This window comes from Hoplias malabaricus, chromosome 2 (genome assembly GCF_029633855.1).
Source record: "Hoplias malabaricus isolate fHopMal1 chromosome 2, fHopMal1.hap1, whole genome shotgun sequence".
NCBI classification, from domain to species: Eukaryota; Metazoa; Chordata; class Actinopteri; order Characiformes; family Erythrinidae; genus Hoplias; species Hoplias malabaricus.
In genome coordinates this window covers 57,003,459-57,031,440 of record NC_089801.1, presented here as the reverse complement: position 1 = coordinate 57,031,440, position 27,982 = coordinate 57,003,459, and the positions used below count along the sequence as shown (strand labels likewise).

Genomic DNA, 27,982 nt, shown 5'->3' with positions numbered 1-27,982 from the left:
GTGTCTGCTCCAGTTATCAGTCAACACCCTGATGGAGATAGATCAGCTTATAAATTAAAGAACTGTTGTTGTATATGTGGAATACATCAAGAGTTTTTCTTTACTTTTTTGCCAAATTTGCCCCCAGTTTTTGTCATTTGTCTCCAGTTTCATGTCAGTGAGTGTCCTCAGATGACACAGAGCCTCAGGGGAGTGGGGTTGACACACCTTCCTTCACAGGCTTCTTTCAAGGCACATGAGACTAGACCACTGCTTCCTTTTAAACGGCTGCTGTTGCAAAACCACTGAGCAGCTTGATGTGCCGGAGGAGAAAGTAAACTGCCCAGATCTGTCCTACGAGCTGATAGATAGATCTGACACTTAATGATCATGTCTGAAGTAGGAAAATTCAACCTGCTGTGGATCTTAATTAACAGAAATAATCACAATTTAAATCTCTGTGTTAGTTATTTTATCCCAAAATCTTTCAACCTCCAAGGCATTAGGGCTTATTTTGCCATAACTGCTTTACATTTACTACTACTTAGTATGGGCACTATTAATACTATGAAACTGATAAAACATTGGTAAAAATAAGATATTTAAGAAGCGTATTAACGTTTACATACAGAACCCTGGGCAACAAAGGGTTAAAAAAAACATTAACAACTTCAAAGCTAGCTTTTGGGAGGTAGAGAGAGACTGTAATTTGCTAAAAGCAAATCTGAAACATTTGATCTAAATGAATTTGTGTGAGAACCTTGGAAATGCAAAACCTGTGGCTCAACAAATGTAAAAAAATACAGGGAGCAAACATCACTGGTCCATAGCCACAATTCACAATACACATTCATCAGAAAAACTTCACTCACTCACTCACTCACTTATACACATACTCATCCACAAGCTGGTGCCCATAGAGGAGTGTTATTCAGCGCTCCAAATCCACTAAGACAAAAACAGATGCTGAAATTTCTCAGAGATGTAAACAGTTGGTTGGAGAATCTATCACCTCCAAATATGAAGTAGAAGACTTTATGAATAAAAAGATCCACAGAAGCAATGCAACTTTAGTAATGTTCCCTAATTTGATGTTCATTAATTACACACAGGTCGGCATGGTGGAGCAGCAGGTAGTGTTTTTGTCACAGCTCCAAGGTCCTGTCTGTGACTGTCTGTAAGTAGTGTGGTGTTTTCTCTGTGTCCGTGTGGGTTTCCTCCCACCCTCCAAAAACACACGTTGGTAGGTGGATTGGAGACTCAAAAGTGTCCGTAGGTGTGAGTGAATGTCGCCCTGTGAAGGACTGGCGCCCCCTCCAGGGTGTGTTCCTGCCTTGAACCCAGTGATTCTGGGTAGACTCCGGACCCACCACGACCCTGAACTGGATAAGGGCTACAGACAATGAATGAATTAATGGATGATAATTACACCTTTGAAGGCAGCAAATAGTGATGTTTATTAATGTTGCCTTTACGAGGCAGCGGTGAGCAATGTTTGTTTATTTTAGCTTTTAAGATGGAAATACCCTGGTGATGAAAGCATGATTCAGAAAGACATAACTGTGTTGTGGAAAATGGTTTTATTGATCCTTTTATTGACCAGCAAAAAACCTCAGGAACATTCATTCTCTGATTTTAATTTCATTCATGCAGAGATACAAACACACACACTCCCTCACACACACACAAGACAGAGAGAGAGAAGGCGTAAAATGTCACACTTGGAGAGAGGAGGGGTGTAAAGTCCAGTAAATGCAGGTACAGAAAGTTAAGGTGTTTTCCATCAGTAACCCTCATATTCCTCAAATCTAATATTCCTATCATTAGCAGCAAGTCCAGGACTTCTCTTGGTTAAGCTAAGTGCTATTGTCTATGCCTACCTGCTTCCCTTCGTGGAAAAATGTGCTAACATATAGAAATGTATCTAGCATTTCCTGACAGTAGTATGACCTGCTAACATTCATTCGTAGATCGCTATTTATGCAATTTGAACTCACTTAATGCATTACCACAGTTTGGTGCCATTTTACACTGCAGCTCTCCACATGTTACATATTAAACTTTACATGTGGGACAAAAATTATTAGCAAAAAAAAGTGCTAATTGGTCCCCTGGGTTTAGCTACTGTAAGCTGAATTAGCATTGTCATGATTAAATATTACAGTAATCTAAACTTCATAAGAAAAACACAATAGTAGGGAATTACACCTTTAAATTAGTGTAAGAGGCTAAACTACCTTTCTTCACATGGTGTAGATTCAGAGAGCCTTTAAGATGTGAAAAGTGGTTGAAAGGCTGTGTGCTAATGTATTAGCAGACAGGGGGCACTGTGAGTTAACAGAACTTACAGGTCACACTTTATATACATTTAGCATTTCCAGGACATCAGGTTTAAAGATTAAAACAGGCTTTTCAGTGTGGGTCACAGTTCTTTAGCTAAGGGGGGTTAGAAAGGACAAGGGGAGGATATGATGTTTTACCAGGGTTTTTTTATCCTAGTCGCAAGAAACCGAACATAAAAGACCTCTGACATCACCCCGTAGTCAGCACTGTGCCCAAATAAGGAATTCCAGGTCTAAGCTGATTTGTTCTGTAGGACAAATGAACTGGTTTTAAAAACCCTCAGTTGTGTAAACCACATAGAAGTTGGTATTTTTGCTCCTGGGCTCCCCTTACATTTGCAGAGTGTAATTCACTTTTACAGCACTGTCTTGAAATCGAGGCTGAGTGAAGGCAGAGTTTTCCCACTGTCCTCCAGAAATTACATGGCATGGTTTCTGCAGTGCTGAGCTCGGAGTGACAATGACACTGGCTCTGTTCTCCCTGTTACAGCTCAGTGGAGCATCACAATGATTTTTAAGCTGAAATTCTAAGGTAAAAACCCTACCTAGTGTTCCTTTAAAATCCTTTCCATTTCTGTTCTGTGATCTTTTCTCCACTGAATGCTATGTTCTGTTGCCAGCTCATTAAGGTATTAATAATGCTACAGGCTACAAACTATAGCTAACACTAGTGCGCACTGAAATTAAATCTCAGTTTTACCTTGTTAGCATGTAGCACAACTCCATTATCGACTCCATAATGTGCTCGTCATACAGAGAGTGTCCGTATGTGGGCACAGGGCTAACCACAGGGTCATGACACATCTCAGAGGTCTGCTGGTAAACAGTTTGAAACATACAAGCATTATCTCACACACGCACACACACTCACACCTACAAACAGCTTAGTTTCTTAAGTTCTGCATAAGCATTAAAACAGAATAAACTACACAGTTTCAAACAATAAGGATCTGTCCTTAAGACATTCTAACAGTGTCCTTTTCCTTGTTCTACATCTAGAACAGTGCCATTTCTTAAAATTACTAAATACCTAACTTGGCATGTTACGAATGTTATGTCTGAATGTATAAAGGTTCCAACAAATCCACAGGAGGAGAAATTAAAGGTCCAGTTCTTCAGTACATTTCAGAGTTTAAACTCTTCAGTTTAACTCCAGGAGCTAAAAAAGTGCAATCAAACCATAATAAATAATAAGAAAAAAAGTATTTTTTCAAGAAACATGAAACACCCACCATCCAGGGCTGGAGTTCACAAAGCATTTCAAAACAAAAGTGCTGACTTCAGATCAGGTTGTTTGACTAAAGGAGATTCTCCACTGCACAAACCTAAACACGGAACCAAAGTTTCTATTCCTAGTCCTTCACCGCCTGCTTTTGGTCATTTGATCCATTTTTAAGCATCTGAATTGGCTAAATAGCTAGCTTACATGCTAAGTAGCTTAAATAATTTGCCCTAGCTTTACAGAAATATGGATTTAACCAGACCTTTTATCTTTCTCTGCTGAGAAAATGAGAACATGAGCAAACACTTAGCAAATACACTTAGCATAAACAGAAACAGCACTGATGTTAGCTTCCTGACTAGCTCCTTTCAGTTTAGGAAATTCTTTGCACAATATAAATTGGAAAAGAAAATGTAAATACCTTCTTTATTACTTATAGACCATGTTCACACCTGCCATTATCACATGTCCTGGGTGAGTGGAACATAAGTGGTCAGCAGGAAAAGTACACGTTTGAACAGGGGACAGTGCATCTCATTAATGTTGTAATCCAGTCTCTCAGACCACATTCAGAGGAGGTCTGGGACTCATCAGACCACATCACACCTCATCTTGATACATCCTCAGCAGTGACAGATGTAGTTCTCCGGTGTCTCTTCAAGACAAACCCCAAATAGCAAAGAAATTCTCTACCCGTTTCCTCCGGGTGACTGTCTGTGAGGAGTGTGGTGTGTTCTCCCTGTGCCTGCGTGAGTTTCCTCCAGGTGCTCCGGTTTCCTCCCATGCTCCAAAAACACACGTTGGTAGGTGGATTGGTGACTCAAAAGTGTCCATAGGTGTGAGTGAATGTGTGAGTGCGTGTCGCCCTGTGAAGGACTGGCTCCTCCAGGGTGTGTTCCTGCCTTGCGCCCAGTGATTCTGGGTAGGTTCCGGACCCACCTGAACTGGATAAGGGCTACAGACAATTAATTTATGTATTTAATTAGATACCAACAAAAATCTGCAACATTTGGCCAACCTCTGGCCGACACAACAATGACCAGTGCCAGAACTGAACCAAAAGTGACACAGATTTGGGCCAAATGTGTCTGCTTTCTGGGACCTTAATGCCACACTCTAAAAATAGAGGTACAGTGTTGACTGAGCGATGCCACTTTAAAATTGGTAGAGACTTTATATCAAGAGCAGCTTCTTTAAACATTTTAAAGGTTCTTTAAGGAACCAAAAGAGGCCCGTCTATGGCACTGCTCTAAAAGCTCTTTTTAGCCCCTTTATTTTTAAGACTGCAGGTGTGAACGAGGCTTAAACTATCCTTAACCTAGAACAGTAATCTCACCTGGAATTCACTTAAAACGTTAATATCTTTCTTTTTGACTCCCATTGTAAGCGTGTGCCAAACAATAAATGTAGATCCTTTGGTACTAGATATTGGTCCCGAAGGCTCTGAGACTGTGCAATGGAGAAACACTTAAATTTACCACAAACAACCAATTAATCTTATTCTAAGTTCTTATGATTCAGTCCGATTTCTGCATGCTTTGCCCAATCAGCAGGTGTCAATTGATGTTACCAATTAGAACCTAGAGCTTTAAACATTCAACCAATCAGCAACTTGATCTCAAAAGCCCCTGGCCAATCACCAGCTGGATTAAGGCCAAAGGTGAGTGTCATGAGAAGCAGCAGAGATTTTGGTGAGCGGGGTTTCAGGGAAAGGCCTATCCCTGGAGTGAAGATGCTTGTGTTTGAGAGAGATGTTTGACTGTTTTCCAGTGACACGTCCCATAAAGATAACTAGTACTTTCATTAACACATTTACATGCAGTTACCATAGAAACAGCTGATCCGTTTGGGTGCTGGGGGTTTAGGAGTTTGTCACAGTTTGGTTTAAGTTTGTCTGATGGTTGTGCAGTGCTCTGGGATCACCTCAAACCTGGGACACAGTTGGAAGCATTCATAGCCAGATTAGCATTGTGTGATGAAGCAGACCAGGCACGGGCAAACCTCGAGGTTCCAGAAAGTACTGGGATTATCTTGGGCCCTAGGACACAAAGTCCTCCGTTCCTTTTCTGTGTGTGAGCACACCGGGAGGGTTGAGCTGATTCTTCGGGGTGGGGGGGGGTGATATTTTGGGAAATGTTTTCAGTTCTACATGTGCTTTAACATTTTGGGGAGTAGTCTATTCTCTACAAGGCATAGGGGTGTGGTCTGTTCTATTTGGGTGTGACTGGCTTTGCAGGTGTGGTCTGTTTGTTTAAAGCGTGTCTGACTTTGGGGGTGTGGTCTGTTTGATTTGGGCATGTCCAACTCTGGGGGCGTGGTCTGTTTGATTTGGGTGTGTCAGACTTAAGGGGTGTGGTCAGTTCTATTTTGGCATATCTGTTTGTGGGTGTGGTCTGTTTGATTTGGGCATGACTGCCTTTGGGGGAGTGGTCTGTTCTACTTGGGCGTAGCTGCCTTTTTGGGCGTGGACTGTTTCTTGCCATGCCACAGGTTGGCGGGGATGGTGAAGGCGTCGACGCTCATGCTGACGGTGCGGGACGGCAGGGCACTGAACTGCTTCCTGTCGGAGCTGTATTTGTAGATGGCCTCTATGGCAGCACAGGGGATGACCCGCGGACCCACGCCACAGAGACGCTGCAGCTCGTCAGACTGGACGCTGTCCAGGGTGTAGACTGCTCTGAACTGACAGCTAGAGTCTCGCAGCAGGATCAGAAAATGGTTGGACGAGCTCTTCTCCATCTCCTGAGAAAACAGAGTGGGGAACACAAGCTGTGAGAGTCGCGGAGGGCAGATTTTTTTTTACTGTGTTTGAGTTTGTTTGGTGGTATGTATGATTACTATGTGTTCTTGTTCCTCTTTGTCTGTGTGTGTGTGTGTGTGTGTGTGTGTGTGTGTGTGTGTGTGTGTGTATAACCTCTATAATCTTTTTCTTCTGACTCTCGTTGACTTTCCCCGCGAGGCAGCAGCGTGAGAGTGCATTGTGGATGATGAACTTGTTGGATTTAAAACTCGGCTCCTTGAACAGTTTGGGCCCTACACTCACACACCGCACAAGACACAAGTATAAATTATTTTTTTTGACCAGTGTAATAATACGAGCACAAACACTGGAAGTTTAAACAGATGCTAGCATACAAAATCAGGTAGTAAGGAGTGTTAGCACTAGAAGGTGACTCTACCGGTGTATTCCTGGACTGATGCCGGAGAGGAGGCGTTAGAGCCATTTTCCCAGTCCTTATCTCCATTCTGATTGGATGGGCGCCCTGGTGACATCAGCTTGGACGGCGAATCAGAGGAGCTGAAAGAAAAAGGAAAGGAGAGAAACTATGTTTGTAAATGAGTAAAACTCAGAGCTCCACGGACACCGCTCTGAACCATGGGCCTCACTCCCTCTGTGCTTTCTGTGGTTTCTACTGGGTCCCTAGTGACAACAAGGCACAGTCTGGGACCTTCTTTTTTTTTTACTTCCTCGATGTTAATCCAGCTGTTTCTTCTAACTGTACAATGGCATGGGTAACCTGCTGTGGTCGTGTCTGTTGCACACACCTAACCCCTGTTTATGTGGGTGTACAGACGGAAGCCAACAAGTATGTGACAATAAAGATCCTATCCTAACATGCTCTGTTACTATGGCAACACAGCAGGTAACACTAGCACAGACCTGTAAAAATGGCCTTGGGTCATAAACACAGATTTAAATCCAGTCCTAAATATAGGATAAACCTAGTCCTAAACCCAATCCTAAACTCAGCCCTAAACTCAGCCCTAAACCCAGTCCTATGCCCAGACTTAAACACAGAGACAGAGAGAACAGAGGGGGAGAGCAAGAATGTGAACAGAGAGAGAGTGAGAGAACAGAGAGAGTGAGAACCAGGAGAGAGAGAGAGAGAGAACATAGAGAGTGAGAGTGAGGGAAGAAGGGAAGCAGTGTAACCTGTGTGTTCTGTCCAGGAGCAGGGGTCCGTTACTCTGGGGGGTGATGGTGGTCTGTTCAACTTCATTGAAGAGAGAAAGAAAAACACTCAGGATCATAGAGATTAACCTTTTTGTTTCCAAACTAAACACACTGTGTGTGTGTGTGTGTGTGTGTGTGTGTGTGAGAGAGAGAGAGAGAGAGAGAGACAGATTACCCAGTTTCTCTTTCCGTGGAGAGTGTGTGTTGCTTTTGTTTGTGGAGTGTTGTTTTTTGTTTTTCTGTTTAAGCACTTTCTCAAGGTCGGACATGATCCTCAGCTGCTGTCGTCTCTCGTACTCAGCTCTGGTGAAGGTTCCTCGCCTGAGGGGTGTGCCTGGGGGCGTGGCTTGTGGCTGATGGGGTGCAGCTTGCTGTGGAGGGGGTGTGACACGTGTGTTGGGCAGAGACTGGGAGAGGGGCGGAGTCTCAGAGGGGAACAGGTCATCTGTGGAGCACGGACGACTGGGGGAGGGAAAGAGAAATTTATTAAGCTTCAGCTTGTCCAGGCTCCGCCCACACTGGGGGGTTGGGGGTGGAGTATATTTATGAACCACCCCCACAAAGGTTCACTCTGTAAATCCCTGCTCTGACCTGTTCTCCTGCTCCTGTCTTCGTCTCTTTATCTCTTCGGCTCGTCTCTGCTGTCGCTCCAGAAGAAGAGCTTTCTTTAACGCCATTTGTTCCTCAGAGAGACACCCCTCCTACACTCCCACACACACAGACACACAGACGTTAGCCTCTTGTCCAATTGTCAGGGCCAATCGGTTCTGACTATTCTAGTTCTTTCTGACCTTAACGTAGAACCCGACCCCGTTCCGGCTCTCGGTCTCGGCGTGGTCACTCATGGAGTCGGAGGAGAAGATGTCCAGCTGCTCAGGATCCGTCTCTGCCTCATCTGGCCTCAGGGAGGCGCTCAGGAGGACATCGCTTTCAAACGAGCACTCGGACGGGGGTCCTGAACTACTTCCCCCACACACACTCGTCCGACACACCACTGAGAAGAGACAGAGGGTCAATAACTGCTAAAAGAATAAGTAAAAAAATTTAAAAAATGAGAAAGACTTGAAATATAATTTTTTACTAACAGGGGCCAGCTATTAGGGGAAATATTTGTTTAAATATTTAATAACGGGGTGGTTTGGGTGGCCTCCCCTCTGGATGTGTTCAAAACCTAAGTTGAGACATCCATGGACCCCGGTTATCCGAATTTCATGCCCGAGGAGTGACGCCCTCTGGGCTAAGAGTGGTGGTAAGACCGGCCCCACTCTCTGGAGGTCTAAAATGACTTCCATGGACCCCGGTGATTCAAATTTAAAGCCGTAAATAGTTACAATTATTTTTTAAATATTTACCAGAAGGAGGCTGCATTTAAGGATAATTCAGTAAACATTTACCAACAAGGCAGTAATTAGCAACAATAGTTAAATAGGTAAATATTTATCAACAGGCGGCAGAAATGGGTGTCAATAATTATGTAAGTGTTTACTATCAGGGGGCTGTAATTAGCAATAATAATTGTGTAAATATAAACATATTGGTGCCAATATAATCAACAATATTTACCAGCAGGGGGCAATAATTAATGAAAATAATTATATAATTACTTACAGGTGGCAGTAATTATCTGCTTTAATTACAAAACCAAAACTCTCCAGCAGGGGGCAATATTTACATCTCGTACAGAGTAAGAACAGCAGTTACCAGAAGGGGGCGGTGCAGGGGTAGCGTCCAGCTCTAAGGTGAAGAGGGGCGTGTTGTCAGCGCTGGAGCCCGACTCTGAGCTGCTCCCCTGGGGCAGGGCCAGAGCTGGAGCGGGCTCTGCTTCCGTCATTGGTTCTGGTTGTAGTTCTTTTGTTGCTTGAGGTTCTAGTTCCGTTTCTGGTTCCTGTGGGGTCCGGGGTCCTCCGAGCCTGAGAGAGGATTGGGTCTGGACCTGGCACTGACTGGGAGAGACCTTGCGCAGGTGAGGCAGCGTGTCCACGTTTTGGGGCGGCGTTAGGACCCGGGTCAGCGGCGCGAAGCTCAGGTCACACGGCCGAGGGGGCTGCTGACGTCTGGGGCTTTTGGGGGTGGAGTTATGGGGCTTGCGAAGTGTGGTGGAGGTGGGTGTTTTTTGAGGGGATTTGGGAGATTTGGGGGATTTGAGGTCAGCGGTTTTAGAGGGTGATCCTCCAGGAGACAGATCCCTACCGGACTGAGGTTTCCGGACCTGGGTCAGACTTTTCATCCCTGCCGGAATGACCCAGGCTTTACTGGGAGATGGGGCCTTTGTAGAAGACTTTGTAGTTTTGACTGGAGATGGTGCAGTTCCTTTCTTTCCCATGAGCCTTTGCTGCTGCTCCGTGAGCTTCTGCATGTCCCTCTGTAAGGATTGCAAGGCGGAGCTTAGCTTGGACACAGCTTCATTGTACTCGACCAAAGGCTGCTCCTTTTCCGGAAACTTTTTCGGTTCCACCGAGAACGTGACCTGTTTCTCCAGTTTGGGTGGAGATGACTCTTTTTTCTTCTCTTTTTCCTTCTCCTCCTCATTTTTCTCTCGCTCCTCCTCTTCCTTCAGCTGCTCCTCCATGCGAGTCAGCCTCTCATCCAGGCTGAGAGGCTCTGCCTCTTCTTTGGCTCCGCCCCCTTGGTCCTTCTGTAGCTGGAGGAAGGCACTCTTGCCAAGGCGCTGCCGATGCTTGGCGAAGATCACCTCAATCCGTCTTTTCTGTTCTTCGATGGACCTTCGTTTTTCTTCCAGACGAGCCCCGAGTTCTTGAGCCTCTGCGGCCCCAGCAGGGCTCGTCATCTTCAGATTGGAGGGGTCCTCCAGCCCCAGGAACCTGGAGGATACTGGAGACTCTGGCAGCTTTTTCCGTTGTATAGCAAAGCTGGTCATCTTGGGTCCATTCAAGGGCGTTCCAGGGTTTGACTTTGTGGAGAAATGTTCTGAATCAATGCTTCCATCTCGGAGTGGCGAATCATCTTCTCTGACTCCACCCCCTCGCCTAGTGCCACCTTTGATTGGCCGATACATCATCCCTGACCTGCAGGGAGCAGAGCTGCTGAGCCTGACCTGGTCCTCTTGCTCGTGGCCATGAAGGAAGAAACCCGCCGGTGCCCCCTCTGGTTCGTTACGAACACTGCGGCCCGTGTGGTACACCTGAAACGCCTCCTCGATGGTGGGCAACTCCTCCCCTAGAGCAGCATGGCCAATCAGCTTGCTCAGATCCTCGGGGGGCGTGTATGGAGCCGGGTTTGTCAGGCTGTCGCTGCTGGCCGAGCGGAAGAGTGGGTTACCCATCACAACGTCCACATCACTGTCCAGAGGGAAAGGGATGCTGAAGGTCACCGCTGAGAGTGGACGACTGATATTAAAAGAAATTACATTAAATTAATCAGGATTTATCTTTACATTTTACATCTTTTATTTGCACTAAATTTTAATTCTATAAAAAATTTTAAAAATGTACCCAATCTGTTTCTTACTCCAGGCAGGGCCGTCTGAAAAGAGCAACCAAAAAACACAAAGAATTACTCCAATTCCAAACAACACACTAACTACAAACAGCACTTGTTATTTCTCAGGACTCCAGTTCCCAGCATGCCTTGCTTCCTCACCTGTTTTCCCCCCAGGAGACGAAGGGGAAGTGATGGGTAGGAACGGCTGCTTAAACAGGAATGATGGCGAACTGCTGTAGCAAACCAAAAACAAGTATAAATCCCACAATACAGCTCATCAGTATGACTGTAACTCCTACTGAGGGATGCTGGGTAATGTAGTTTATCCTGAGTGGTGTTACCTGGTGCCGCTAATGGGGCTCGTGCAGTCCTCCATTCCAGAGGCATCTGAAGAAGTGACAGAGCAGAGTCTGTAAGTTCTGGCACTTTGGGATACATGTGTCAGAGGCTACTATGAGAGAAGTATATTATTCCTCGGCTTCTATTTTGACTTTTCCGTTCCACCTTAAATGGTGCTTAGAGGCAACAGTGTAACAGCTGATTTATTTAAGGTGTAGCAGAAAAAATGGAATAAGATGCTGGCCAATAAAACTGAGCTAAAGACTGCAATACAGCCACTGGATTAAAAAAAAACCCTCTAAGGATCTCTTAGCTTGCGCTAACATTACATTAGTTACACTACGACAACAAACCTCACAGTCCTTGACTTGAGAGAACAAAACAGAAAACAACAACCTTGATGTCTTGTGTTTTGACATGAAGGGACCTGTAACCTCACTGAGTTTGAGACATGATTCAAAGGCAGCAGTTACACCGGGATCAGACTACACAAATTTAGACTGATTTTGGCCAGATTTTGTTGTATCAGATACATTTCCAGTGTCTGAACTGAATATGAGCGTCAGGGGCCAGTAACGGTCATGTAGTGCGACATAATCAAAGATCAGCAATGTAAGTCTGAGACGCCCCACGACTCCCCGACCAAAAGTCGAGTGTGTTAAAATTGTTTGGATCTTTTGTCCCAGTCTGACGTTTCCTACACCATGTTCCCGACGATGACCAAAAGAAGGACACACATCTGTAAACACCGAGGAGAGAGAGGGAGGCTCTGCTGCAGCTGTCAGTGGAACAACCAAACTAAGGAAATTTGTGAAAATTTGTTGTGGAAGACAAGAATATCCTGTAGGGACAGACATATGCTCAGAAACATCTCTGCACTACCCTCCCTCAGAGTAGTAGCTTCAGGAGACTAAACACATTTAGGACGTTTCAGACACAGCCTTCATTTCATCGTTTCTAAACAAAGCATGCATCTCCATATGTATGGAGGTGTAGTTACTACATTATTTGAACACTGTCCTTCACACTGTGTGAAAATGTCATGAGGAACGGACCAATAGAAATGCTCACAGACAACTAAAAGATGAATAATATATTTTTACATGTTACGACATATGTCACGACATATTTAAAAATTTCAGTCAAAATTATATAAGTCTGATATCAATGTAAACAACATAAAATCCACTAAAAAAACTGCACAGAACAAACAAGAAACATAATGTCACTGTCAAATATAAACCTACTGGCTTTGTCAATATTAATATTTTTAAACTAAATTTAAAATAAAGTGCTGAACTGATGACAGTGCGCTCTAATGACTAGTCAGTGACAGACGCTGTAAATAATGTGTACTGAAATATTGAAAATGTGTTCATATTGTTATTGAAACGTCTTATATTGTGATGTTGATATTGATATTGAATTATCGTTCAGCCCTACTGTAAAGTTACTATTTTGGAGATACATGTTTTTTTGGACAGTGATGATTTAAGGATAGAGTACGGTGGCCCAGAGAGCCAAAAGACAACAACATTTAAGAATCAAACTAATTACCTCCCCCCCGGATATGTGTCCTCTAGGACACCATTTGAGAGCTACTGCGTGTGTGTGTGTGTGTGTACCTGTAAGGTCCAGTGTGTTTTGTGGTTTGACAAAATCCGGTTTCTGCACCTCAAACACGGCTAGTAGCTCAGAGAGGAAGCACATGAAGTTCACCTAAACATCAACAAACAAATCAGAGAGAACCACTGTACCATGTTTTTATTTCAGCTGATCTGGCTTTCACAATGCAAAGAATCATTTAATCATGTGAAGTGTTCAGGTTTCCCTAAAGAATCATTTTCTTTACTAAAGGACCCTTGAAGAACCATCATTTTAAGAGTGTACACTTAAAATAAGGCACCTGAGGCATTGACAACTTTCTCACAATAGTACAGTATAAGGTGTACTCAGTCTTTAAAGGGGACACCTATGATTGTAGGGAAACGCAATTATCTCTGGTTTGTTTACGTTCAGTATCTTTTAAGGTTGAGTGGTGTGTGTGAGTAAGAAGCGACTGTATCTTTTAATGTGGAGTGGTAAATTGTAAAGTGTGAATTGTCTGTAAGTATTTATTCACCGTTTGAATTCCCACAGAAACTCATGTGTAACTTGAGCTGTTTAGTTTTGTAGCACTTTCGCTGTGTTTACTTTCATGCAGTTAGCCCTCTCCTGAATTTAGAGTCAGTTCCACCTTAAGTAATGTAACTGTAACAGCAAAAATAAGTCAGTGTTACCCCCCTATGGAGCAGGAACAGAGCAACATCCTCATCACGGTTGGAGTCTCTCTGTTGTCTAAAAACCTCCAGATGGCATTCCTCTGCCGTGAGCAGAGAGAGAAAGCCTTGCATACCGGACCCAGACACTTTGTTTTTTTACCCATTTACAGACACTGGGGCTTCGTAAACACATTAGAGTGGTTACTAGAGCAAACCGACTGCAGAGTAGCACATGGAGAGGAGACATACTCATAGCTTTATACACAGGGATTTTGATAAGGTCGCCTTTAAATGGTGCAGAGGTCCTACAGTTCTCACCCGTAACACTTGTGGGGCATAGAGCAGGTCCTCCAGCTGCAGGGGGCAGCAGTCTCTCAGATGACTGGTACAGAACTCTCTGATTAACTGCAGGTTATGGAGACTGTCTGCCACTGACATAGTGTCCTTTAAACACACTTCTGTAAACAGAGAGAGACGCACAGTGTATCAGTGTTAGCGTCTATGTAGCATGTGTAGACAACAATAGGCTTTACACTGGTTGTTGTTAGTGCTTTTATTCATGCTAATGTATTTTTTGTCCATGTTTATATATCAGTGTGTGTGTCACAGTGGCAGGGACAATGTAATAAATATCTTAGAAACTACATCATTTGCTTAGAACTGTGATGATCTGGAAATACAGTTAGCATAATGCTAGTTGATTTCATTAACACTGTAGCTCTAGTTTTAAAACTAAGCAAACAAAGCCTTTTTTAAATATGTCTTGGTTTTGTGCATTCGTGCTAATATATGCTAACAGCATGAATTGCTAATGCCATTAATTTTTCCTGTAGACAAATCCAGTGCACATGGATTTTTTTTATATAGGTATGGCCTACGAGTGTGTGTTTAACTAGCACTGTGTATGTGTGTGTGTTCTCTTACCCCCCAAGGGCAGCAGCTGGGGGCAGTAGAAGTGAATGGCTGCAGCAATGGCACAACCATTGGACAGATCTTTGACTCCGGACACAACTGAAAAGGTGGGAGTCTGTTTAGAGCACACTTTATCTTTCCTGTAACGAATCTGAGAGGAGGGGGAAGAGGGGGGCAGATTATATCAGTGCAGATTCAGAGTCATGTCAGTGAATCAGATTCGTTTTCAGTTTGGTTGAATTTGATTCACTGAATCAGTTCCAAGAGTCGCTCACGGTAATGAGCGACTCCTGTGTTTGGGTTCGTTTTGAGAAGGTCATGGATGTCCAATAGGAATCCAGTGAGATCCAATAAGTGTCCAATAGGATGCAATAGGAATTACTCCTACGACAGATCACTGTTGTAGCAGGTTTACAGTTTTCAGTTATGAAACACATACATACAGTAATATATTAATAATTCACTCACGGATTCACATCACACACTGAAGCAAAACAAGTTCAGAAGCCAGCCAATAGGAGTGTGTTTTCATAGGTTTGTGCACAGGTGAACTCGCAAAAAAAAAAAAGCAAAACACACACACACACACACACTACGCAAATTCATCAACAGCAGCAAGACAGGGCCACAGAGTGTGGGGGAGAGTGAGTGAGGGATGATAAAATGGAGGAAAAGAAAAGCTGGGCAGGCGTGGAAGTGATACTGTGAAGCACAGGCTCAGACAAGGTTGCCATCTGCTGCGCAACACAGGCAGTGGACATGGGTTATGTGAAACGATAAAGCGAACCTAAAACTATAAAGTGATAAATTTACAAAAACTGTAGATTCTCAATTATTACGAACAAAACTAGGGCCAGGACAACAGGTGTTCGCTTGCTTCTAATTGGTCGAAATCATCTGCAGGTACAGAATATAGAGTTTCACAAATTCTTCAGATTTAAATTTTTTTAAACTTCATTTTTGATGAAGGTGTCTGACCAAACAACTGCAGCTCTTGTGACATGACAATCAGACTGTTCCAGATTTCAATATTGAAAATGATAAAGCGTTTAGTCCTAGTGGGGCACAATTTAGAGTTCATTTTACAGCATGTATTCCTTTCTGTTTTATGATTAAAATTGTTCACATCAAGAGTTCCAGTTGGTGAAATGACCTTTTACAGGGGATTAAACTTAAAGAGGATTATTCATAAATGTTCACATTGTTAACGTAGTGTTTTGTTCAGTATTTCACAAAAAACAAGCTTGATATTTTCACTTAATTTCTGATGAAACTCCCAAATGAAACAGGTGAAAAGAATTCCCCAGGGTTTAAAGGCTCTAGTTGTTCTTCTGTGCTGTTGATTAGTCTTTTAAACTCTAAACTTTTGTTTTGAGATGGCCTTGGGCTTTGTCGCCCCCTCTGGTGGAAATGAGATTAAATTCTCAAACTGCTTGTTGCCCTCTTCCCTAACACAAGAAAAATGTGACACAAACTTAACCACAATCAAAGACCTTTCCCATCAGAAAACTGCTAAAAACAAAGAAAAAAAAATTTGCTGAATTAAATTAAAAAAAGTGCTGGAAACCGAACATCAACAAACTGAAATAAATGTGAGGACGCTGTGTTTAATGCACAACACACACAACAGCAGATAAACTGAAATCACACAGGGAGAAAGAGACAATAGAGAAAGAAATTAAAACTATGAAGGAGAAACAAAAAAGAGAAAGAGCAAGAGAAAGGCAGAAAAGGTGGTGAAGAAAAGAACGGCTAAAAGAAATGAGACAAGGAGAATGAAGAGGAAAAAAAGACAGAAAAACAAAGCAAAGACAGAAATGAGAAGAAAGAAAGACTTTCTTTCAAAAGGAATGAAAGAAAAAAGAAAGTAGAATTAAGAAAGAAGAATTAAGAAAGAAAGTAAGGAAAAATGAAAAAAAAGAAAGAATGAAAGGAAGAAAGTTATTGAACAGTGTGAGTCCTTCATCCAGCCGCGAGGTTGGATTGGTGCTGTGGTGTTATTGGGGGTTGTGAGTTGTGTTTGTTTTTGTTTATTTGAGTGTGTTTGTGTGTGTGTGTGTGTGTGTGTGTGTTGGTTGTCATGGAGACAGCAGGCTGGCGGATACATTACCACAGGAGGTTTTTTCCCCGACTCCTTCAAACAAAAAGCGATGGCATGCTGGTGCGGGATGAGGCAGAGAGAGGAGGACAGGCGTAAATGCCATGGCAACAATCGCCACGGCAACCAGAATCTCTCTCTTTCACACACACATACACACATACACACCGTGTCACACACCGGGAAAAACAAAACAGGAAGGAGCGGAGAGACCTTAGGAGAGATTCCGCATGCTGAATTTTACACCGCAGAATTTTTGATAATAAATAGGTGGGGCTACAGCAAAATCCCTTTATTTCATTGGCTGATTGTAAAGAAGTTGATTTCTGATTGGTCGAAGGAGGATTTTTGGTTTTACAGGCTATGAGAAAAGTTTAAAAGAGGTCAGTCATTTTCTAGTGATTCTTAATTTTATAAAAGACGTTATACTGACACCTAGTGGTGATTCACTACTAAACCCTTTTCTTAATATGGCCACATCCATGTGGGGGACCCACTCTATGGAACATAAACTGGTTCATTCAGGGATGACAGAGCAATTTGATTCTTCATGTCATGTGAGTTAGACTTTATAGAGATACTAGTTACTATTAGGCGGTAAAAATGACTGAATGCTCCTTTAAAAACGGACATTAAAAAAATAACAACACCAACAGTGACAAATGTAAACTAGCACTGCTTGCTTTACATGTCCATCAAAAACCCAATTACCAATCAGAAAAGTTGTAATAAGGCACATGTGTGAGGCTCCGCCCTGTTCTGGACAAACAAACGTTAACAAAATTGTTGTTGTTACTATCGATATCAGGGTCAAATACATAAATAAACAAGCAAAGATTTTAAGTACAGTTGCAGCAATGTACAGCATGATTAATGTAGATTATTGTAAAATTACACTGAACAATTAAGGACAAATAGAACATACAGAGAAAGAGAGAAAGAAAAAAGAGAATGCAGTAGAAAGACATGTAAGCATTTGTTGGGTGTTAGTAGGTTTCTAGTGAGTTATTTTTGCCTTGTTTATTTATTTGTTTGTTTGTGCTGGTGTGTGAAGGTCTGTTAGTGTGTGTTGTGCTGGTGAAAGTGGATCAGACACAGCAGTGTTGCTGGAGTTTTAAACCCCTCAGTGTCACTGCTGTTGAACGATTGAGCTCATTATCCTGTATTCAGCATAAAGTCTCTCTTTAATATCTACATCCCAGTGTGTGTGTGTGTGTGTATTTGAGTACTCACTGGGACCAGCTTCCAGTACCAGCGTGTTGGACACTGTTCCACAGAGAGAAGGAAAAGGAGGGTGTTAGTGACGGTGGTGGAAGGAGTTAGTGAAGCAATGTGTGTGTGTGTGTGTGTGTGTGTGTGTACTCACTGATGGTTGGACTGGTTGTAGGTCGGTACAGGGCTGTGATTTCTGGGCAGCATCTGCCTCTGTGCTGTCCCTCAGCTTCAGATTCAACTGTGAAACAGATATTAAACAGATGTTGGGCAGATGGAGACCCTTGTGCAGACTGAAGGAGAAATGATTTCATGTGAAAACAACCGCTGGAACTGGACCTTGTTTGGGTTCAGACAGTTCTGAATTTACACTCATTTCAGTCTGAAATCCTGGTAAAATTCTTGAAATGGAATTTGTCCAATCGGGACTTTGTTCATCAGCTGTGGCCTCAAGTTAATCAAGCCGGAGAAAGGAGTAAAGAAACAGCACTGTCTCCTCCCTCAACATCCACAGCTGAACTGCCTCAGAGACACACGTCTGACCTACAGATGATCCCCTGGGAATTTACATAAGCTATAGAAGAATCAATTCTGGTTCCATAGAGAACCGTGTTTGCTAATAACTTTTACAGGGGGCACATCGAGGGGTGGGCAGTAGAGTACAGTAGAGTCCAGCAGTGTTTAGTAAAGTTGTGTAGCTCCACTTCAGGATAAAACAACAGCAAATAAACAACAACAACCACACTCACAATCAGTGGTATTTTTATTTGTCTGATTCCCTTAGTGAAAGACTATTTTTTACTACGTTATTGTTATTAGGATTAAAGGCCAGAGTTGTGGCGTGCACTGGTATGAAGTTATTACTAACATGCCACTAGAAAGCCCATAGGAGCGCTAGCAGATACGACACAGTTTATTAAATGTTTTAGGATTTGTGACACAGCCTGAAGGCCTAGCTCCTGCAGACACAGTCTACCGCTGCCCTTCAGCCTCTAGAGTTCAACCTTATTGATCCAGAAGAGGAGGGAGTTCTCCCAGCTCGCTCCATCCCCAAACTGTTCCGCCTCCTTCGCCATCTTGACCACACGCACGGTCTCCATGGCAGCCAGCGTCATCAGGGAATCAATCACCGACAAATGGGCATCCTGCAGGCAATGAGAAGAGAGAGAGAGAGACAGAAGGACGGAATGTTACACCATTTCATACACTCCTCCCAAAATTACATAGTGCAATTTCTGCAGTCCAGAGTAGAAACAACAAAGGCTACGTTCTCCCTGTTACAGCTTAGTGAAGCATCACAATGATTTTGAAGCTGTAATTTTAAAGTATTAATGTTACCTTGTGTTGCTTTAATACAGAGTTCAGTACAGAGTCTCTAATACATCCAGCCCACAAGGCATCAGTATAAGAAAATCAATGGAGAAAATGTATTATTATGTTTTAATTAAATAATGAACAAATTTCTAAGAGAAAATTAAATAATGATCTAGAAACTGGAGATAAGAGGATTAGTCCAGAGTTGTAAAGACCTCCATATATATATATATATATATATATATATATATATATATATATATATATATATATATATATATATATATATACATACACACACACACCCTTATCCAAATACTCACACACACTTATCTTCACTCCTCCACACCCACACACGCAAACTCATCCTCATACACACTCATTATTAATCCCAGTCACATTCACAGAGAGCCTGGTGGTGTGATCTGAATAGACAGAGCAGAACAGAGGAGGGAGGGAGGGAGGAAAGCTGAAAGGATGGTGGTCCAGGGGTGTATGAGCAGAGGAAATACAATAAAAGAAGAAAATGAAGGAGAATGTGATAGAACTGAAATCAGAGGGAATAAGTAAATAAAAAACAGATTACTGAAGATCTAGGAGGTGCTATCGCTCAGCTAACATTAGCTAACCAATCTGGAGAGAGTGCTGTTGATACAGGGCATGCTGTTAGCATGCTAATCAGGAGGATCAGTATGATGTAGAGGTTAGGATACCACAAGCTAGCTGGTTTTCTTGGTTAGGAATAGTAGCAATAATTTGTCCAAGTAGTATTAGCCAATCCACACACACACACTCACAGTGTTGATGGGTCGGCTGGTGAGCTGTGTGTGTGTAACTGGTTTGTTTGAACATGTTGGCGCCAAGCCACGGCACTGGAGGAGCTGCAGTACACCAGCATGGTCTTCGGGGGCCACCAGTGAGCTGGAGTGTGTTTGTAAGAGAGAGGTGAGAGCGCAGCAGTACAGCTCACTGGACACCAGGAGGCGCTCCACTGCAGGACTGAATCCATCTACGGGATGATTCTCTGACAGAGCCTCAGAGAGATCTGCTGGGATGTTTTCTGGAGAGAGAGAGAGAGAGAGAGAGAGAGAGAGAGAGAGAGAGAGAGAGTGAGTGTATCACATGGCCTAAACATACAGAGGACATAACTCATGCATTAATTCAATTGATAGCTCATCATCTGTATGGCTTCGTCCTGGTCTGAGTCACAGTAGATCTGGAGCCTACACAGAATCACTGGGTGTGAGTCAGGAATGTAAACATGTTCCTACAGTTTCACAGAAGAAACCAGCACTGCGAATCAAGACATTACAATAAGAGCGAGCAGCTAGCAGGGAACGTTCCCACAATTTTGGCTAACGTTACTCACAATTTCCAATAAAGCTTTAAAGAAAGCATTTTAATCTAATGTTCAAAGAATGATTTATATAAAATTACAAAAAATATTACAATCTTTGCTGAATATTAGACTAAAACATTTTCTTTAGAATATGGACAGAAAATGTATTAGAACAGTTGGGTAAAATTAGTCAAAATTGTCGGGATGTTCCCTGCTAGCTGTAAAATGTCCAGCAATGCCTCTTTCACACATGAGCTCTGGAGAATCTCGAGAGAAACTCTGGAGTGTCGGTTCTGGAGGTGTCCCAGAGTGGTCGTTCACACATGCAATGCAGAGGTTGAGACACGCGCTTGCAGCAGGAAATGAAACGTGTATTAGGCATGGGGGCAGAGCCTGTACATTGCGCAGGAGAAACTCAGGAACATTTCCCACGCCATTCTGACATGCGCTGACTCTGACCTCACCTGGAGTCTTTACCAGTGTCCGTGATGGTGTGGGCGGCATTAGAGGACTGTTATATCTGTGAAGGCACTGTTAATGCTGAAGGATATATACAGGGTTTGTAGCGACACGCCACCATCCAGACGTCTTTTCCAGGGAAGGCCTTGTTTATTTCAGTGAGACGAGGCCAGTCCACATTCTGCGTGGACTACAACAGCATGGCTCCTTAGTAAAAGAGGTCTGGAGCTAAACTCGTCCAGACCTGTTCTCCATTGAGAACACCGGGGGCTTTATGAAACACAAACACTGTAACGGAGCCCCAAGCCGCAGCTGAAATTCTGTAACGAGCAAGAATCAGACAACAGTTCACTTTCAGAACGACAGCTACTGGTCTCCTCAGTTCCCAAACTTCAGTCATTTTGGAGTGTTTCAATTGGTTCATTCATCACAAAATTTACACACATTTACACATTTACACATTGCCTAGGTACTAGATCATTTTGCCAAGATGATTTTAGTGGGGCACAGTAACATTGTACTGGGGCACGTGGCCCAGAAAATAGGGTCTAATGAGACCCCTGGCTAGACCACCGACCATGATCCGAGTGTAAACACGTACTCATTTGTTTGAGGGGGATCTCTCTTTGTGATCTGTAAACTTGTCTTATCTCTGAGAACAAATGGAGCAGCAGAGGCCATAGCTTTTCTCTGAGGTTGGTTTAACTGGAGTTGGATTTGAGGTCAGATCTCATTGCTCAGACCCCACCAGTGTGTGTGAGACGGGGGGAGACAGGGGCGAGAGAGTGTGAGTAAACCCAGGCCTCAGGAGCGAGAGTTTGTCTGATGAAGATGGAAATGTAAAGTGATGGCTCTCCTTCAAGGAAATGGAACTGGGCACTAGCACACTAACGCTAGAGCTAGCATCGCGGAGAGGGATTCCCACACTGACCCACATTTAGAGAAGCAGCAGCAGGGAATGTGGGGAAAGAAAAACCTCCTCCTTCACGGCTTACATAAGCACTTAGGACAGAGAGAGGGTCTTTATGAGCGGGTAATGTGGAACGGGGGACTCTCTGTCGCACACGAACATACAGTCACTGTTCCCAATGCCAGGAGTCAGCCAGAGGGGTATAAAGACCTCCAGCATTGGGGTGTGGAGCAGATGAACTGTGTTCTCTGGGGCGAGTGGGGATCCAGAACTCTGCACCACATCAGTGAGATTTATGTAGGTTTGTGCCATCAAACCCTCACAGCAATGTCCTAACAACTAGTGTAAAATCTAAACACCAGTGTATGCATTGTGTAGGAAACACACCATTGTGTGTGTGTGTGTCCAGATAAGTAAATTAAATATAACACAATAAACAAAGCTTTAGTAAACAGATGGTTTAAACACAACAATGTCAATACACTATACTACAAATACACACACAAACACACTCTCCCATACACACACTCATATATACACCCACACACACATACACGTACACACACACTCCTGATCGATTAATGAGTTCTTTGTGGAAAAATCAATTCTTCTTTCTCCTTTTCTCATGCTGCTATCTCTGTGTGTGTGTGTGTGTGTGTGTGTGTGTGTGTGTGTGTGTGTGTGTGTGAATCATGTAATCAGGAGTGTTCCTTGAACAATTTCCAAATGAAACACACACACTTTAAACCACTATTTACTCTACAGACCTGGCCTTCAACAAATAGGTTCACACACACAACCATTGTCACACATGTCCATTGTCCATCTGTGGCTCTGCATACTTTGTTACCCCCCTTTCCCCCTGTTCTTCAGCGCTCAGGACCCCCACAGAGCAGGTGTGATGTGATGGTGGATCATTCTCAGCGCTGCAGTGACACTGATGTGGTGGTGGTGTGTTAGTGTGTGTTGTGCTGGTGCGAGTGGATCAGACACAGCAGTGCTGCTGGAGTTTTTAAACCCCTCAGTGTCACTGCTGGACTGAGAATAGTCCACTGACCAAAAACGTCCAGCCAACAGCGTCCTGTGTCACTGATGAAGGACTAGTGGACGACCAACACACACTGTGCAGCGACAGATGAGCTACTGTCTATGACTTTACATCTACAAGGTGGACCAACGAGGGAGGAGTGTCTCACAGATTGGACAGTGAGTGGAAACGGGGTTTAAAAACTCCAGCAGCACTGCTGTGGAACCATGAATGTAAATGGTGACACAAAAAGCTTTTATATTTTTAATTAAAAGATTTATGACATTCGACTGAAAATTCAAAGTCAGTCCCAAAACCATATCAGTACTTCAACCCAGTCAATGAAAAAGACTTATGGTACTCTTCCAATTGCAGGTTCCCTACTTCGCTGGATATTTCTGCTGCTCCATCAGGTAAATTTGGTTCTGGTTGTGATTTATGCCGTGGTCTTCTGAAGAGGTTCAAACTCTCCATGGATCGGTAGCCAATGAAAGAATCCAGTGAGAGGTGGACACTACAACAAGGAAGGAACAAACTCTACTGATCTGTAGTCCAGTAGATATCAGTAGAGTCCAGTAGAGACCAGTATAGTTCAGTACTGTCCAGTAGACACCAGTATAGTTCAGCAGTGTCTAGTAGAGACCAGTTCAGCAGTGTCCAGTAGAGACCAGTATAGTTCAGTACTGTCCAGTAGAGACCAGTATAGTTCAGTAGTGTCTAGTAGAGACCAGTTCAGCAGTGTCCAGTAGAGACCAGTATAGTTCAGTACTGTCCAGTAGAGACCAGTATAGTTCAGCAGTGCTCAGTAGAGTCCAGTATAGTTCAGCAGTGTTCAGTAGAGACCAGTATAGTTCAGCAGTGTCCAGTAGTGACCGGTATAGTTCAGCAGTGTCCAGTAGAGACCGGTATAGTTCAGCAGTGTCCAGTAGAGATGAGTATAGTTCAGTAGTGCCCAGTAGAGACTGTTATAGCTCAGTAGTGTCTAGTAGAGGCCCGTAGAGATCAGCAGTGTCCAGTAGTGTCCCGTAGAGACAAGTATAGTTCAGTAGTGTCTAGTAGAGACCAGTTCAGCAGTGTCCAGTAGAGACCAGTATAGTTCAGTACTGTCCAGTAGAGACCAGTATAGTTCAGCAGTGTCTAGTAGAGACCAGTTCAGCAGTGTCCAGTAGAGACCAGTATAGTTCAGTACTGTCCAGTAGAGACCAGTATAGTTCAGTAGTGTCTAGTAGAGACCAGTTCAGCAGTGTCCAGTAGAGACCAGTATAGTTCAGTACTGTCCAGTAGAGACCAGTATAGTTCAGCAGTGCTCAGTAGAGACCAGAATAGTTCAGCAGTGTCCAGTAGTTATCGGGATAGTTCAGCAGTGTCCAGTAGTGACCGGTATAGTTCAGCAGTGTCCAGTAGAGACCGGTATAGTTCAGCAGTGTCCAGTAGAGACGAGTATAGTTCAGTAGTGCCCAGTAGAGACTGTTATAGTTCAGTAGTGTCTAGTAGAGGCCTGTAGAGATCAGCAGTGTCCCGTAGAGACAAGTATAGTTCAGTAGTGTCCAGTAGAATCCAGTAGGGTTGGATTGATGTTGGATTCTGGACCCAAGCTCACCCCAAAGTACTGGACAGAGATTCATCACACCAGAACAGTGCAGAGCTGGGAGTCTTCATCCCCTCTGTGTCAGCTTTAGATGCATCTTAAAGGCACTGTCTATGATTCTGGGGAACTGCTGTTCTCTCATTTTTTTACATTTAGTAGATCTGCATTTTTCAATGTGGAGCGGTGTGTGTGAGTACGAAGCGACTGTATCTTTTAAGGTGGAATGGTGTGTGTGAGTAAGAAGCAACTGTATCTTTTAATGTGGAGCGGTGTGTGTGAGTAAGAAACGACTGTATCTTGTTGGTGTCTGAAGTGTAAATTGTCTGTGTTTATTCACTGTTTGAATTCCCACAGAAACTCACGTGTAACTCGAGCTGTTTAGTTTTGTAGTACTTTCATTCTGTGTTTACTTTCATGCAGTTAGCACTCTCCTGACTTAAAGTCAGTTACACCTTAACTAATGTAACTGCACCAGCAAAAATAAGTCAGTGTTACCCCCCTATGGAGCAGGAATAGAACAACATCCTCATCTCGGTTGGTGCTTTTCAGTGTTTGAGGTCTCTCCAGATGATGTTTCGCTGCTGTGAGCAAAGAGAGAGAAAGCCTAGCATACCCATTTTTTACCCATTTACAGACAGTGGGGCTTGGTAAACACATTAGAGCGGTTTCCAGAGCAAACCGACTGCAGAGCAGCACATGGAGAGGAGACACATTCATAAAATCACTTTTAACGTAGCTGAATACACTCTTTATAAATGGTTTCTACAAACGTTAGGTCATATTGTACCACAGTTAGACTTCCACTACCACTTAAGCAGGGTAATGTCAAAGAGAGAGTGTGTGTGTGTGTGTATTTCTGGGTTAATTCATTCCAGACCTGACCTAAACAAATGCATACTAAAAGTCGTTTAATGTTCTGGCTCGCTCTCTCTCTCTCTCTCTCTCTCTCTCTCTCTCTATATATATATATATATATATATATATATATATATATACAGTGTGTATTTGTTGTCACTTTGGCACAGTAACTCGGATGACGTCACATGTACACGTAACACCCCCCACCCACCACCACCACCACACACACGTCTGCGCTTCGTTATTAATCTGCGACAAAAAAAAAATCACAAAGACACACACACACCACCATAGCCATGTATTCGGGGGTGCGTCCCTCAATGCCGCACCGGTTTAACACCCTGCACGCGCTGCTCTCGAGCCTCATCTGTGATTTTGCACGTTCATCTCTGTTAACACACACACACGCACACGCACACACACACACTGTGAGGCTGAGGCTGCTCTAAAGGCGTGTCTGTCTCGAGGAGGCTCAGCGTGAGGGGACCGGAGCCTGCATCACACACACACACACAAAAGCATAATGCCTCGCGCTCGTTCTCCACCGGAGAGGACACAGGCACCGGGCCCAGACCCTCACGGCCCTCTCAGCGCATCGCGCGCCTTTTGTGTGAGCTCGAGCTCGTTACCTGAGCGCAGGTGCGCCGTCCTAACCATCCAGCGGCTCGCGGCGCGCGTCCTCGCGGCGCGGGGGTCGTACCGGTCCAGCGCCGTGATTTCCGGTACCGGGACCGAGACACAGTCCTGATCCGCCGTGTCCACCATCTCCAGAACCGCGCGCGCGCACACACACACTCACAGCGCAGCTCTGTCCCCCACCGAGCAGCCGCATCTAGCTCAGGCCACGCCCCCTGCGAACTCTGATTTGCCAGCGGCGCGCAATCTCAGACACTCTCTCTCTCTCTCTCTGTAAAAGACTATCACTGACACATAATCACTCACTCAGTCACTCACTTAGTCCATCACTCACACATTATCACTCACTCACTCTGTCCATCATACTCACATAATCACTCACTCACTCTGTCCATCACACTCATATTATCGCTCACTCACCCAGTCCATCACCCTCACATAATCACTCACTCACTCAGTCCATCACCCTCACATAATCACTCACTCACTCTGTCCATCATACTCACATAATCACTTACTCACTCAGTCCATCACCCTCACATAATCGCTCACTCACCCAGTCCATCACCCTCACATAATCACTCACTCACTCAGTCCATCACCCTCACATAATCACTCACTCACTCTGTCCATCATACTCACATAATCACTCACTCACTCTGTCCATCACACTCATATTATCACTCACTCACCCAGTCCATCACCCTCACATAATCACTTACTCACTCAGTCCATCACCCTCACATAATCGCTCACTCACCCAGTCCATCACCCTCACATAATCACTTACTCACTCAGTCCATCACCCTCACATAATCACTCACTCACTCAGTCCATCACACTAACATAATCGCTCACTCACCCAGTCCATCATCCTCACATAATCACTTACTCCCATCACCCTCACATAATCGCTCACTCACCCAGTCCATCACCCTCACATAATCACTTACTCCCATCACCCTCACTTAATCACTCACTCACTCAGTCCATCACCCTCACATAATCACTCACTCACTCAGTCCATCACACTCACATAATCACTCACTCACTCTGTCCATCACTCAATTACTCAGTGCATCACACTCACATAATCACTCACTCACACACAATCACTCACTCTGTCCATCACCCTCACATAATCACTCACTCACTCTGTCCATCACTCACACATAATCACTCACTCACTCAGTCCATCACCCTCACATAATCACTCACTCACTCTGTCCATCACACTCACATAATTACTCACTCAATCTGTCCATCACACTCACATAATCACTCACTCACTCAGTCCATCACACTCACATAATCACTCACTCACTCTGTTCATCACTCACTTACTCAGTGCATCACACTCACATAATCACTCACTCACTCTGTCCATCACACTCACATAATCACCCACTCACTCTGTCCATCACACTCACATAATTACTCACTCACTCTGTCCATCACACTCACATAATCACTCACTCACACACAATCACTCACTAAGTCCATCACCCTCACATAATCACTCACTCACTCTGTCCATCACTCACACATAATCACTCACTCACTCAGTCCATCACACTCACATAATCACTCACTCACTCTGTCCATCACACTCACATAATCACTCACTCACTCTGTCCATCACACTCACATAATCACTCACTCACTCTGTCCATCACACTCACATAATCACTCACTCACTCTGTCCATTACACTCACATAATCACTCACTCACTCTGTCCATCACACTCACATAATCACTCTCACTCTGTCCATCACACTCACATAATCACTCACTCACTCTGTCCATCACACTCACATAATCACTCACTCACTCTGTCCATCACACTCACATAATCACTCACTCACTCTGTCCATCACACTCACATAATCACTCACTCTCTCTGTCCATCACACTCACATAATCACTCACTCACTCTGTCCACCACACTCACGTAATCACTCACTCTCTCTGTCCATCACACTCACATAATCACTCACTCACTCAGTCCATCACACTCACGTAATCACTCACTCTCTCTGTCCATCACACTCACATAATCACTCTCACTCTGTCCATCACACTCACATAA

General features: G+C 43.8%; 1 protein-coding gene across 1 annotated transcript; it reads right to left on the bottom strand.

Annotated features, from left to right (window-relative positions):
* Window positions 1-1,548: 1,548 nt before the first annotated feature.
* Window positions 1,549-26,012, bottom strand: LOC136686562 (calmodulin-regulated spectrin-associated protein 3). The gene is made up of 20 exons (XM_066660434.1): window positions 25,886-26,012; window positions 19,873-20,135; window positions 18,766-18,906; window positions 17,916-18,002; window positions 17,783-17,815; window positions 16,562-16,609; window positions 14,464-14,602; window positions 13,858-13,997; window positions 12,904-12,997; window positions 11,281-11,326; window positions 11,099-11,172; window positions 10,951-10,981; window positions 9,200-10,845; window positions 8,290-8,492; window positions 8,090-8,199; window positions 7,674-7,960; window positions 7,478-7,538; window positions 6,723-6,841; window positions 6,458-6,576; window positions 1,549-6,285 (listed from the first exon to the last, which is right to left on the bottom strand). The coding sequence occupies exons 1-20, from the start codon at window positions 25,911-25,913 to the stop codon at window positions 5,980-5,982; spliced, it is 3,975 nt and encodes a 1,324-aa protein (XP_066516531.1). The 5' UTR covers window positions 25,914-26,012; the 3' UTR covers window positions 1,549-5,979.
* Between the last annotated feature and the right edge of the window lie 1,970 nt (window positions 26,013-27,982).